The sequence below is a fragment of the Microtus ochrogaster genome, chromosome 10, assembly GCF_000317375.1.
Source record: "Microtus ochrogaster isolate Prairie Vole_2 chromosome 10, MicOch1.0, whole genome shotgun sequence".
In the NCBI taxonomy this organism is placed as follows: domain Eukaryota; kingdom Metazoa; phylum Chordata; class Mammalia; order Rodentia; family Cricetidae; genus Microtus; species Microtus ochrogaster.
The window spans coordinates 76,253,443-76,266,929 of NC_022016.1; the positions used below are offsets into that span (position 1 = coordinate 76,253,443).

Consider the following 13,487-nt stretch of genomic DNA (forward strand, 5'->3'; position numbering starts at 1 on the left):
TCAGCTCAGAGTCTGATGACCTTCCCACCACTCTTCCAAGGGCAAAGCTTCCTCAACAGTGTGTTGCAATGCACCCGGATTCACATAACTGAACATAAGGATCTTTAAAAAACTAAACAGCAAAATGTGTCTGAACACACATGACCGAAATCTAATTCAAAGCCAGACATAGCAGGAGTCTGAGCTGTTTCCGGCAGTGCAGCCGCACAATTTCAGGACAGCCTTGATCTGAACACACAGCACCACACTGTGCTCAGCATCTGATGGTAGCAAAATCCTTCAACCCTGGCACTTGAAAGTCAGAGGCAGGGGGATCTCCACAAGTATGAGACTAGTCTAGTCTACAAAGAGCGTTCCAGGCCAGCTAGGTCTATAGAAAGAAACACTATCTCATGTTTTTAAATAGTTCTTTAAAAAGGGTTTGTGCGTTTTTGTTTGAGCTGCTTGAGTGTTTTCCCTGTATGTATCTTACGCAGCACACGCAAACACTGCCTATGGAGGTCAGGAGAGGGCATCAGATTCCTCCTGGACCTGGAGTTGGGGACAGTTGTAAGTTGTCCTGTGTGCAGCACACGGTGCCCCCGTGTCTGCGTTCTGTGTGCTAGAACCCAGTTCGCAAGCTTCGGGCAAGGGGCTAGAGGTTGAGAATACAGACGCAGAGACGTACTGACACACACAGACCTTTGAACACTGGTACCAAAGCCCCAAGAATGCCCCCTTTATTGTGTTCAGGGGCAGATTATATAGAGATAACCACGCCCCAGCCAAACCCACCAGAAACCACTCTCCTGCCATCAGGAACTCCTGAAGGTCTCGTGCTCGGAGCAGCTGTAGGCACTCAGATCAGGGGAAAACAAGTTGTTTACAAGAAATTCAGGATCTGGGGTCTCACTGCTCCCAATACCTGTGGGCCCTGAGAACCAAACCTAGGTCCTCTCCAAGAAAACCAGTGCTCTTAACCACTAAATTGCCTCTCTAGTTCCTTCTTCAAATTTTATTTATTTATTTATTTATGGCTTTTTGAGATAAGGTCTTTGTCTTAGTTGGGGTTTCTATTGCTGTGAAGAGACACCATGACCGCAGCAACTCTTATAAAGGAAAATATTTAATTGAAGTTAGTTTATAGCTTCAGAGGTTTAGTCATGGCGGGAAAACATGTTGGCATGCAAGCAGACAAGGTACTGGAAAAAGAGCTCAGGATTCTGTATCTCAACCCACAGGCAGCAGGAGTCTGTGTGTCACACTGGGTGTAGTTTGAGCAAAGAAGACCTCAAAGCCCACCTCCACAGTGACACACTTGATCCAACAAGGCACGCCTACTCCAACAAAGCCACACCTCTTAATAATGCCACTCTTCACCGGGCCATTTTCTTTCAAACCACCACAGCCTCTCAAGTCCTGACTGTCCTTGAATTTGCTGTGTTAACCAGGCTGGCCTTGAACTCACAGAGATCTACCCGCCTCTGCCTCCCAATTGCAGGGATAAAAGGTGTGCATCACCACACCCTGCTCAATTTTTTTTAATGTTAAAAATGCTGTTTCTCAGCCGGGCGATGGTGGCGCACGCCTTTAATCCCAGCACTCGGGAGGCAGAGGCAGGCGGATCTCTGTGAGTTCGAGACCAGCCTGGTCTACAGAGCTAGTTCCAGGACAGGCTCCAAAGCCTCAGAGAAATCCTGTCTCGAAAAACAAAAAACAAACAAACAAAAAATGCTGTTTCTCAGTATCAAATTCAACTGAGACTTAATTCTTTGTGTAAAAATAAGCAGACAAATCTGCAATTTACTTTAGTCTTTAATAAATGATAAAATTATATATACACACACACACACACACACACACACACAAACATACCAAAGAACTGTTTTACATTATTTTTTTTGTGATTTATTGTTAGTAAATGATTGATTTGTCTATCTATTTTAAATGCCTACACCTGAGATGACTTAAAAATTTCTCATGTGAAAAGAGTCCTAAAGAGTAAAGGTTAAGACCTGTGCAAGGGATGTTAGGAGGTCCGGTCGTCTGTGATGACGTGTAGACCATTGAAGATACTCTGCTTCAGGACGGTTTTAGCCAGCATGCCTGGCAGACAGCATGCTTGGCAGGCGACAGCATGCCACAGCAGCCGTCAGCACGTGAACCAGAAAGGCGGGGGATGACAGCGTGAGTAATGCGTTCCTCTGTCTCTTTTCAGGGCTACTCAAATTAAGACCTACTCTTGGGACAACGCCCAGGTGATTCTGGTGGGAAACAAGTGTGACCTGGAAGAAGAAAGGGTGGTCCCCACCGAGAAGGGCCGGCTCCTCGCAGAGCAGCTTGGTATGTACATGACAAGTGTGTGTGCAGTGTGTGTTTATGATGTGGGTAAATGTGCATGTGTGTGCGCTCACATGTATGGGCACACATGTGGAAGTGGAATAGGTAGAGAACAGGAGTTTTTATTTGGGACATTAAGGTAGATTGTGATTATAATGATGTACCTGTGTGCCCTGTGTTCATTGTTTTATATCTGAGTCATATACACAGGGACTTTGTGCTCATGATTTTAGGGAATTCATCATTTATATATTTTCCTATAGTGAACATATGAATAAAATTTAAATATGTATAAATATATATACATATATATTATATAAATAAAATTCAAACACTTTTTTGGGATTTTTTTTTGCTGGTTTGGTTTGGTTTTGGTTTCTTGAGACAGGGTTTCTCTGTGTAGCCCTGCCTGTCCTGGAACTCACTCTGTAGACCAGGCTAACCTCAAACTCAGAGACCTGACTGCCTCTGCCTCCCAAATGCTGGGATTAAAGGTGTGCACCACCTCTGCCCAGCTGTGATTCACCCACAAAGGATTTGAGGTAGCTTTTTAAAAATAACTGCCAAGTGGGAATAACATAAATAAATGATAAAGTTTTAGCAAGGGCAGGAGGAGGCCAAGAGGAAGCTAGAGTTAGTCAGTATGGATGCCACAAGTTCTTGGGCACCGGCACCAGTGCCAGCAAGAGGTAGGCCAAAATATTGTCTTTGGGCTTCCTAGCAACTACTACAAAGAGTGAAACGTAATCTTTTATGCAGTTCAGCATGTCCTTACTATAAAAAACAAGCCTATTATTTCAGGGAAGCTCTGCTCTTCACTGGAGCTGTCAAGCGGACTGTGCAGAAGGTGGCCAAATAATAGCACACTTTCTTCCGGAAACCGCGATGCCTAGCACAATAGGCCTTCCCTTGCCGTTTTTTCCCTCATGTAAATGGATGCCTCTCACCAAAACACAATTCACACAAGGTCAGCACATAAAGAGGCAACAGCATGCAGCTCAGGTCTGCAGCTCCGTTCTGCTTGGATTCTTCCCAAGATGGACGCATTTTGACCCCTGTGTTCCACTGAAGCCCAAATGCCCAGGCATGTCTCAGAGCCCTCACAGCAGAACCCGTACCTGTCATTGCTTGAAAGATCAGTTTTTATTATAGATACTGGGGCTCAATGTACGATTGCCAGGGAGTGGAGAAGTAGTTCCTTCCATGTCTGCAGAAAGTTTATAGTCTTCCCCCAGAGCAGGGGTTCTCAACCTTCCTAATGCTGCGACCCTTTAATACAGTTCCTCATGTCGTGGTGATCCTCCAGCCTAAACTTATTTTGTTGCTCCTTCATAACTGTAATTTTGCTACTGTTATGAATTGTATATTATAAACACCTGATATGCTGGGAAAGGGTCATTTGACCCCCAGCTTGAGAACTGTTGCTATAGAGATTAGGTGGGCTTTTAGGCAGTTTTCCTACAAATTTTCATTCTAAGTGTCTTTGTTGTTGAGGAATAGAGAGTTAAAGGTTAGCTCTGGCAGAGCACAGAGGAGGAGGCTTGTAGGTGGCTAAGCTCCATGAGATGCAAGTGTGAGTTGTGTGCTGTATTTCTTTCCTCTGTGTGTGTGTCTGTATCTCCACGGCTTGTACTTCTTCTCCATCCCTGTTAACCAAGATAGTCTGGACAGAGATGAGTAAACCCTAATGCTTAGGAGGAGGACTGGCTCATCTTGGGTCTTGTGCTCCTTTCTCAGAGAGGGTCCCCAGTGCAGGAAGTGTCTTCACATTGTTCACAGAATGATAAACATGCAGTGAAGCCCACACTCGGGTAACTTCAAGTTATCCCTTTGTGCTTCTGACCTGCAACCCCTTAGAGACAGGCAGGATGCAGAACACAGACCGGCGTGAGCATGAGGAGGCCCTAAAGACAGCCTTCGTGAACTGGTCAGGTTTAGACAGACAGGCAACCCAATCCTATGCTACAGCGCCTCCTGAGTTTGCCTCTGCTGTTTGAATGGGATGTCTGTTTACATATTTACATATTTGGCCTTTGAGAACAGGAAATATGTATGGTTTGTTTCATTCCAAGGATCTAGCTTCAGGTGAATATTCATATATTCCATTTATTTATTGAAAATTATGTATTGATGGCACAGGAAGTATAGGCTCCTGACATCAATCCTGACAACCTTAGTTCAAACCTCCAACACACATACTCTCTCTCTCTCTCTCTCTCACACACACACACACACACACACACGTATTTTCTAAAAGAATAATATGTATTGAGCATATACTCTGAGCCATATTCTGCCCTGGCACTGAGGACATAATTAATGGGAGCATATGAATTCCACTGTAAGGGAACTGACAAGGACAAAGATACTAAACAAATAATTATGTTATACAAACAAATAAAAATTATTTACGTGGTGAATTCTACAGTATGTGTATTTAACCCCCAAGGAGCTATTGTTTGTGACTAATTATGATTAATAATCTTATTATAACTAATAAAAAATCTTCCCAAGAGCTAGGACCACAGGCATGCACTACTCTTCCAAGTTTTATCAGTGGTGGGGACTGATCCCGGGAGCTCATGCATGCTAGGCAAAGCATATTCCCAACCTGAGCTCTGAGCTCCATCCCCTGCCCCCAGGAAACAAAACTTTCCTATGTCATATAAGTAATGGGGGCAGGCTCAGTACTCAAACTTAGTCTTTAGGCTCAAACTTTTTTTTTTTTTTGAGATAGAGTTTCTCTGTAACTTTGGAGCCTATCCTGGAACTAGCTCTTGTAGACCAGGCTGGCCTTGAACTCACAGAGATCTTCTTACCTCTGTCTCCCAAGTGCTGGGATTAAAGGCATGTGCCACCACCACCCAGTTAGACTCAATTTTTTAAAAATTTTTTCCAGTGAATTTTTATTAGTTGTTGTGTCATGATTCAAGGTCCCTGCATAGGGACCGTCATGTATGAAGGTCCCTCTTTACTATCTGGGGAGGAGAGAGGACAGAGGAGAGGTGGGCAGAGCCAGGTCAGATCTTCCCAGGAAATGTGCCTTCTGCTCTGTGACAGTCATCCCAGGCCGAGACTGATGGTAAGGGGCAGCGGGACTTGTACACGTACACACACTGGTACCACTCACACCTGGAGACATCACCCACCCCACCCCACCTCACCCCACCCCACCCCGCCCCTTTTGGTCATTGCCTTTTCTCAGTGGTAGAAATCCTAGTGGTTCTGCCAGCAGCTCTTGGCCTGGTTCTGGTTTGGGAAGGGGCTGTCAAACAGGGCAGATTTGTAATTCTTGGCTTTAGTCTTCATGTCTTCAGCCCTGGTGTGACTCCGAAAGACTGCCTTGGAGCAGTGCAAGTTCACTGTGACCCTTAGCAAAGATGCCAATTTCAGAACTGGACACAAACTTTTTTTTTTAAATGATATGACATGTAATGATATGAAATATTTTTACTGTTTTTATTGAGCTATGCATTTTTCCCACTCCCCTTCATTCCTCCCCTCTCCCCTTCTACCTCCCCCTGCCCCCTGCACTCCCAATTTACTCAGGAGATCTTGTCTCTTTCTCCTTCCTAAATGGATTCATATATGTCTCTTTTAGGGTCCTCTTTGTTGTCTAGGTGCTTTGGGGTTACAGACTGTAGGCTGGTTATCCTTTGCTTTATGTCTAGTATCTGCTTATGAGTGAGTAATCCTATATTTGTCTTTCTGGGTCTGGGTTACCTCACTCAGTATGGTTTTTCTAGTCCTGACAATTTGTTTACAGATTTCAAGATGTCATTATTTTTTGCTGCTGAGTAATATTTCATTGTGTAAATGTACCACTTTTTTTTTTATTCATTCTTCAGTTGAGGGGCATCTAGGTTGTTTCCAGGTTCTGGCTATTACAAATAATGTTTCTATGAATATAGCTGAGTAAATGTCCTTGTGGTATGAGAGCATCTTTTAGGTATGTGCCCAAAAGTGGTATTTTTGGGTCTTGGGACTCAATCAAACTCTTAATGGTCTCATCACACTCTACCACATTTCCACAAAGTCTGCCATAAATTCTCTTCAAATTTGCACCATTGGTAGGACATTAGTGAGATTCCTTTACATTATGTTGTGGTAACACATAACTGGAGTCAGCCTTCATGAGAAAGATCTACTTATCATTGACGTTATATGTCAGCTGTTAGTCGGTTGGGACTGTCTTCCTCATGTCTTCTGGGATCCAGTCCAAGCTGGCTAAACAAGGTTCTTAAAACTTCTGTTAGGACTTGGATCACATCACTTCTACCAATTTCCATTGGCTAAAGCAAGTCACATGATAGAAGAATTAGAGACACTGCAAGCCAGTTGGCAATGGGGGGAGGTGGAAAATCCCTTGTAGAGAGAGCTGTGGATTTTCTGCCATCTCTTCTGAGCACTTGATGGGTCCTGGGCACAGAAACAAATGGGTTCCCTGCTTTTAAGATGCTTATGACCCGAGAAACAATACTATAAAAAGAAATGTCAGCATCCTCAACAAATTTAACTTTCCTCATTTCCCATGTCCCCTCTGGGAGGGAGACTAACTTTTTCAGAAAGTGTTTTCTCTGAGTGTGGCTTCTAGTTGAGCCTAGCTATAGGGCAGACGATTGAAGAGGGAGAGAAGGAGAAGCCTGGGCATCCATCCCACCCTCTCTCTTGGCAAGCTACATCAGCATGGCCCGCCTTTGCCTCTAGTAATTTCATAACGATCTTCATTTGTGGATGAGCTCTAGATTTCCTCCATTCTGTCTTTCTCTGCAATTCCTTCACCACCCATATGGCCAACTGCTTTTTATTTAAATGAGAAGAGTCACTTCCGTTTTCTTGATTGGAATCTATGTGAAACAATTCTGTTGAGTGCCATGGGATTACAAGGGAGAGGCGAATGTTCCGAGTGGTGAAATGGGAGGGGGAAGAGAGAGAGAAGACTGTCTGGGATCAGAAATCCTACGGAAGAATAATGAAGATGATTAGGAGTGGGAACAAGACAGCCACAGTGGTCATAGAGGCTCAGCTGCGAGAGCACTGATGTTTCCACAGCAAGCTATGAGTCAAGAACATAGACCTTAAGAAACAGAAAGGATTCAGGCCATGCAGGGTGGCCGTGGCTTCACTGTGGCATGAATGTTGGCTGTGACTGCAAGCTTTCTCCTTAGCTGGTGGTGCTGGGAAATGGCCGAAGCAGCCATGGGAAGAACCTGGGCTCTCGGGTTGTGCTCTTAGGCAGTGCTGCCCTTTGAGTTCTCTTATGGGCACTTTTCTTTTTTAGATAGCCCAGGCTGGTCACACACTTGCTATCTAGCCAAGGCTGGCTCTGAACTCCTGATCCTCTTGCCTCTCCAATGGGAGCTACAGGTATTAGCAACTATGCCTGGTTTGAAAGGGTTGATATGAAAGTATCAAACCTGTCCCGTCCCAGCTCTCTGCTTTGTGGTTCCGGCATGATCTTCCTCCTTACACAGATGCTCTCACCACTGTTCCTGGCTGAGACAAACACAGCTGAAGATCAGCCATCACCACAGAGCCAGTGCTCTGCTCTTCAAACTTTGAGTCTCCTGGATCACGCACCACATAAACCATTTTCTTCACAAGTAGCTTGAGTCAGGTATCTTACCACAGTGATGGAAAGTCAAAGATTACAGGGTCTTCAGTATTAAGCCAATGAGGCGGATGTGAAGTAACTCAGCCTTCTTGTAGTCCCAGCAACACAAATCTGAGACAAAAGTTTTGTACAAGAGCATAGCTGAAATAAAATGGTAGAGGATGCTCAACAAATGACGAGGCCAGGGATGTAGCTCATCAGTACAGTACTCGTCTGTGTGAGGCCCTAAGACCACATTTCAACACCACACACACACACACACACACACACACACACACACACACACACACACGACAAAATATGCCCCCAACTTTGGTGTCTCATGCTTGCAGTCCCAGTACTTAGGAGGTTAAGCCAAGAGGATTGCGAGTTTGAGGCTAGCCTGGGTTACCTTAATAAGCCATGGTGTTGGGTAAATTGTTCCTATGACAGACAAAATAACCAAGAAAGAGACTGAGCCTAGATCAGGAAGGAAAACCGCAAGAAGCAAGAGGATACGAGTTGAAGGTTAATAAACGATGGAGACGCAGAGGTACGGTCAGGGTGGAGAAGGGATCTGAGCAAATAGGTAGTGGAGAAATAAATATTCAGGAGCAGAGTTTTGCTAAGAAGTGAGTTTAGCTGGCTGGGAATCTCCACACAGAATCTGAGGTCAAGTTCAGAAGCAGGTGTGGGCTCCGTCTTGGATCTCTAGCGGCTGACTTTGGCAAGCTAGACAAACCTATCATTTTGGAAATGGGGAACATTTCAGATTCTGCTGAGAACTGGACTCCCTCAGAGGCAGCAGACTAGAGAGGAAAGGAGCAGCAGTGACTGGTCTGCTTAATTGGTTGTCATCTCCTCTGCCACACCAGACTCTCAGCGCCTGAAACACTTGATTAATGAACCAGAAGGAAAGGTTACCACCTGGGCCTACTAATAAAGGGTTGTCCAGGAGCCTGGCAGTAATTGAAGGAGCATTGGAGGTTGTTCTGAGCTGACTAGACCCATGAGGTGGAGATTTAAATTAGAATCTCAGACTCTGGGTACTTTTGAAATGACAGTAAAGATATTCTTTGACATGACATATCAAGTCTCCATGTTTGGTCTCTTATTCTCCGTGTCTCACCATGTGAGGTTTCTCCATATCCCACCATGATCTCATACAATCTGTCATGGTCCTTTTACTAACCGAGAAGATGTTTTCACACCCCCCTTCACCTGTTCACACGTGTTTCTCCTGCTGTGCATACATACACTCGCGGTCCTGTGTCTTTGTCCCCAGCGGATGTCTGTATCAGCATCACTGTCTCCAAGAAGTCCAGCTTGGCCCTCAGACCTAGATAGGTATCTCTTCTGTGTTCTTAGCGTCCCCTGGCTTCCCAGTGTCCCAACACTTAGCACTATGTTATCAATATGTCCATCTCCTACACTAGACTAGGAGCTTGTCAGGTGTAAGGGTCTGCCTGTGTAATTGCGTGTTTGCTGAGCCAAGATATGACCTCTGCTGGTTAAATGTCTTCCATCATGTCATCAACACTCTTACATACATTATTATTATTATTATTATTAGAGACAGGGTTTCCTCGTGTAGTTCTGGCTGTCCTGGAATTCTGTAGACCAGGCTGGCCTTGAACTCACAAAGATCTACCTGCCTCTGCCTCCCAAGTGCTGGGATTAAAGGTGTGCGCCACCACTGCCCACACCTTTCCTACCTCTTTCATTCAACCAATATTCACCAAGCATCTCCTCCACTCGGGCTGGTGCTCCAGTGGGTGGCCCAGTCCCTTCTCAGAGACCTCCCAGTCGGATGGATTTCTACCACATGGTGACAGGCGTGATGGCAGAGGGGCACGGAAAGCGCCGAGTCCCGCAGAATGAAAAGTGAGATGCATTTTGTTCAGTTCCAACATGAAGGGCTTGCATTCCCACTACCTTCGGAAGCTGCCCCTTGTTTTCTTTACAGTTTCTTCCCTCTCCTGCGTCCCTTTTTGACCTCTGGTTGGACTCAGAATGTAACAGCTTGTTCTGTTACTGTTTCAAGGGAGGGTGAACCCAGGAGGCATGAGATAGCTCCCTGGCTTCTCCCTTTCCTCCCTCTCAATTTCCTACCCATAAGGCAGAGGTGACAGAAGGCTGTTCTAGTACTCTATTTATCCATTAAGAACTTTGTAGATATGCATGATCGGAACTCTTACCAGCGAGACTCCAGAACTAGATTTGATTTCCTCAGGTCCCTGGTACTTAGCAGAGGACTTGGCAAAATATCAGTGCTCAATAAAATCAGTGCTGTGTTGGCTGACCCCGAATGCTGAAGAAAAAGAGGGTCCCCTCAAAAGTTGGGAGACAGTGGAAGGGCTAAGACTAAAGTGGGTGGGGAACATAAGGAGAGGCGAATTGTTATGTGTTCCAGTGGGAAGCCAAAGGATACTGAGGACATGATAATCATGCCACGTGTCTTGTGCATTCCCATACCTCCCCGTGAGGCAGGTGATAGTCACCCTCTTCAACAAATGAAGAGGCGGAGGCTGAAAGCAATTAGGCTACTTTCCCGTGCTGACAGAACTGTGCTGAAATTTAGGCAGGCTTCCAGGCCTCTTCCCACTGCCCACCTGTATATTGTGGTACATCCCCCATCAGTGCTCGTTCCTCAGAAAGGATCTGTGGCCTGGCTTTGACCTGTGTCGTCTTCATCTTCATCCACACTGATGGCAGAAGCCTCTCTCCTGGGCAAGCCAGTCAAAGGACCAAGGAATTGATTTTTGTGATATTCATAAAGGAAGGGATGCTGAAGGGTCCCCGAAGCTGCTGGGTTCCTGAGGCCTGAGCATAACGAGCTAGCAGCTGCCTCTTTCTTCATCACGGGGCTGTAATTAGCAAGCGCTTCTTTAGCTTGCCTGTCTCGGGTCAGGAAGTAGGCCACCGGAGAGGCTGGAGGTGCGCAGGCAGGAGGAGCGAGCGCCTCCAAGCTTTGAGGCCAGGGGAAAGGAGCCTTGTTTGTGCCTGGGCTTCAAGTTTTTTTGTAGATGGCAGAGTAAAGAGGCACGGGGTGGAAAGAGACCCTCTTCTCTGTGGGAGATGATGAAAGAGGGGAAAAGCACATTAGAAAGAATCTGTCATTGTAACAGGCAGCTTCGGGGCAGCAATTTATCCTGTCTCTCTCAATCCTCCCGATAGCTCTCTGTAGGAAGACGGTTCTTATTCGCACTTGACAAACCAGAAGTCTGAGAATCAGGGAGGTGAAGTGAATCCGACAAGTGTGGTGGTTTGCCCAGATTCAGACTCCAGAGCAGTCAGATGAAAGCAAACAGATGTGTAAAGAAAGAAAATGAAGGCTTGGTGGAGTGGCACAGGTCTGTCAGCCCAGTACTTGGGAGACTGAGGATCATAAGTTCCAGTCCAGCCTGAGCTATGTAGTGAGTTCCAGCTTGGGGTATATACTGAGACTCGGTCTCAAAAAAAAAAAAAAAAAAAAAAGAAGAAAGAAAGAAAGAAAGAAAGAAAGAAAAAGAAAGAACAACCCATAATTGCAGTAGGATGGAATTGGATGGTGGAGAGCAAAGAAGCCTGTGTATAGACTTTGGAGCCAGGCAAACCCAAGACCAAACTCAGTTCCCACTGACAGCCATGTGGCTTGTGTGAGCCTTGCAATCTCTTGGAGCACTCTTCACGTACAGATTGGGAATGCTGATGTATACCCACTAGGCTGCTGTGGGGGCTAAACAGGATGTTTGTAAGTTTAGCTTAGTGTATGGCATATAGGAGATGCTCAACAGATAAAGCATGAGGCTACTTAATTAAGGGGAAGAGCAAATAAAACATCACCTATTCCCTGTGACTCTCGAGGTACCTGTCCTCCAGAGCCCAGGCCAGAACTTGTCAGGGTGCGATAAGAGGGGGGGTGAAGAACAGGTCCCGAAGAGGCTGGGCGTGTAGTGGAGTTGGTGTTAGAACACCTGGCGGTATGTCCAAGAACCAGGTTCTGTCCCCAGCAGGATCAAAACAACAGAAAACCTAAAACTTGGGCTTCCACGCTAGAGCTCTTACTGGGCACACCAGCTTCCTTCCCCAAACCCCAGTGTCGCCCATCCGTCCGTCCGGTAATCTGAAGATCAGGTGACTGGCACTCCTTCCTCCCAGGCACCACAGAAAGTGAGATAATGGACCTGCTAAATGCTCTGGAATGTGTGAAGTGCTCTGATTCCGTGCACAGTGCATGCGCATTCACCCCTTCAGCCAACACCTGATGTCGTGCCCCGCCCCTGCCCCGTTTTCTCAGGCACAGTGCCCCACCCCCACCCCGCTCCCTCCAGCACGGGGCTGCATACTTCCCAAGCATCTTAGTTCAGCTCCCATCGAAGTAATTCTACCAGGTAGATAAAATTATTCCTATTTAAAAACTAAGACGTTAATGTGTAAGTAGAATGAATGATTTGTCCAGGATTAGTCACTGGTAGATCCAAGATCTCTCTGGTTTTAAAATGTGTGCAGGCAACCCTTGCCCTGCACTGTCTCTTTGAGGCAGAATCCTCTGTGCATGAAATGAGGCCTCCCTGCTTCATCTGAGCTCTGGCTGTATTGATCCAGAGTCCTATGATGGGGGCACAAAATAGTGCCAGCAGAAGGGCTGGGAAAAATCTGCACTTCTATCTCTTTTCTCCCTAGGGTTTGACTTCTTTGAAGCCAGTGCCAAGGAGAACATCAGCGTGAGGCAGGCCTTCGAGCGTCTGGTGGATGCCATTTGTGATAAGATGTCCGACTCGCTAGACACAGACCCCTCCGTGCTGGGCGCTTCCAAGACCACCCGTCTCTCAGACACCCCGCCACTGCTGCAGCAAAACTGCTCCTGCTAGACCAGACCCACCCTCCCGCCGCCCCGTATCATGCCCACGTGTGATCTGCTTTCCTCTGTAGCTCACCGTCCACTCCCCAGCCCCGGCAAGCTGAGCTCTCTCCCAGCACCTGTGGCTCTCCGAAGATGGCCCCAATTACAGACACTAACGGTGCCGGTTACCGCTTGGGTGAAGATTTCTTTTACAAAAGAAAACTCCCTTTTATGAAGGAGGTTCCCTCTAGAGATTTGGAAAGAATCTTTTCTGCCCTTAAAATAAAATAAAATTTCCTTCACTTACCAAGCTATCCCTCCCTGCCCCTCCCCCCACATGTCAGGGGCTGGCCGGGGTGTGTGATGGGACCCACTTGCACAGCTAATCCTATTAAAGAAAATATCTCCAAGTACAACCTGCTTGTTTCTATCAGGCTCCCCGTGGGGGCCTCATCTCACTGCGAGTCAGGCTTTGGTTTGCAAAGCCCTGAGCCCGGATGCCCACAGGGCCTGTGCAGTTGCTGTGGTGACAGGACAGTGCTAATCTCTGGAGAGCTCAGACGCTAGTGATGTGGAAGGAGCAAAGGCTGAGTCAGAAACACGCTTAAAAGAAAAGGATTATCTTCTGCAAAATGTCAAAGGCCCCTGCCATCTAAAACTGTGAGGATGAGAAGGAGGAAAAGAACAGCCCAGACAGGGTCAGGTCTCCCCTTTCTAGCTGGCTCTTTGAATCATGATGTAGCCTCAGGT

General features: G+C 46.3%; 2 protein-coding genes across 2 annotated transcripts in view; one reads left to right on the forward strand and one right to left on the reverse strand.

The window, feature by feature from the left end:
• The window catches only part of Rab3b (RAB3B, member RAS oncogene family), a 61,116-nt gene extending 47,966 nt beyond the window's left edge, over nucleotides 1–13,150 (forward strand). Inside the window, exons 4-5 of the mRNA XM_005353561.2 lie at nucleotides 2,198–2,322; nucleotides 12,578–13,150. Of these exons, the coding sequence (XP_005353618.1) occupies nucleotides 2,198–2,322; nucleotides 12,578–12,765 (313 nt within the window). The 3' untranslated portion in view covers nucleotides 12,766–13,150. The remainder of the gene's footprint in view (nucleotides 1–2,197; nucleotides 2,323–12,577) is intronic.
• LOC101983881 (cytochrome c oxidase subunit 6B1-like) lies at nucleotides 5,340–7,911 on the reverse strand. The gene is given in 3 exon segments (XM_013348486.1): nucleotides 5,340–5,466; nucleotides 5,498–5,689; nucleotides 7,790–7,911. Coding segments are annotated over 3 exon segments (441 nt in total).
• Nucleotides 13,151–13,487: the final 337 nt, after the last annotated feature.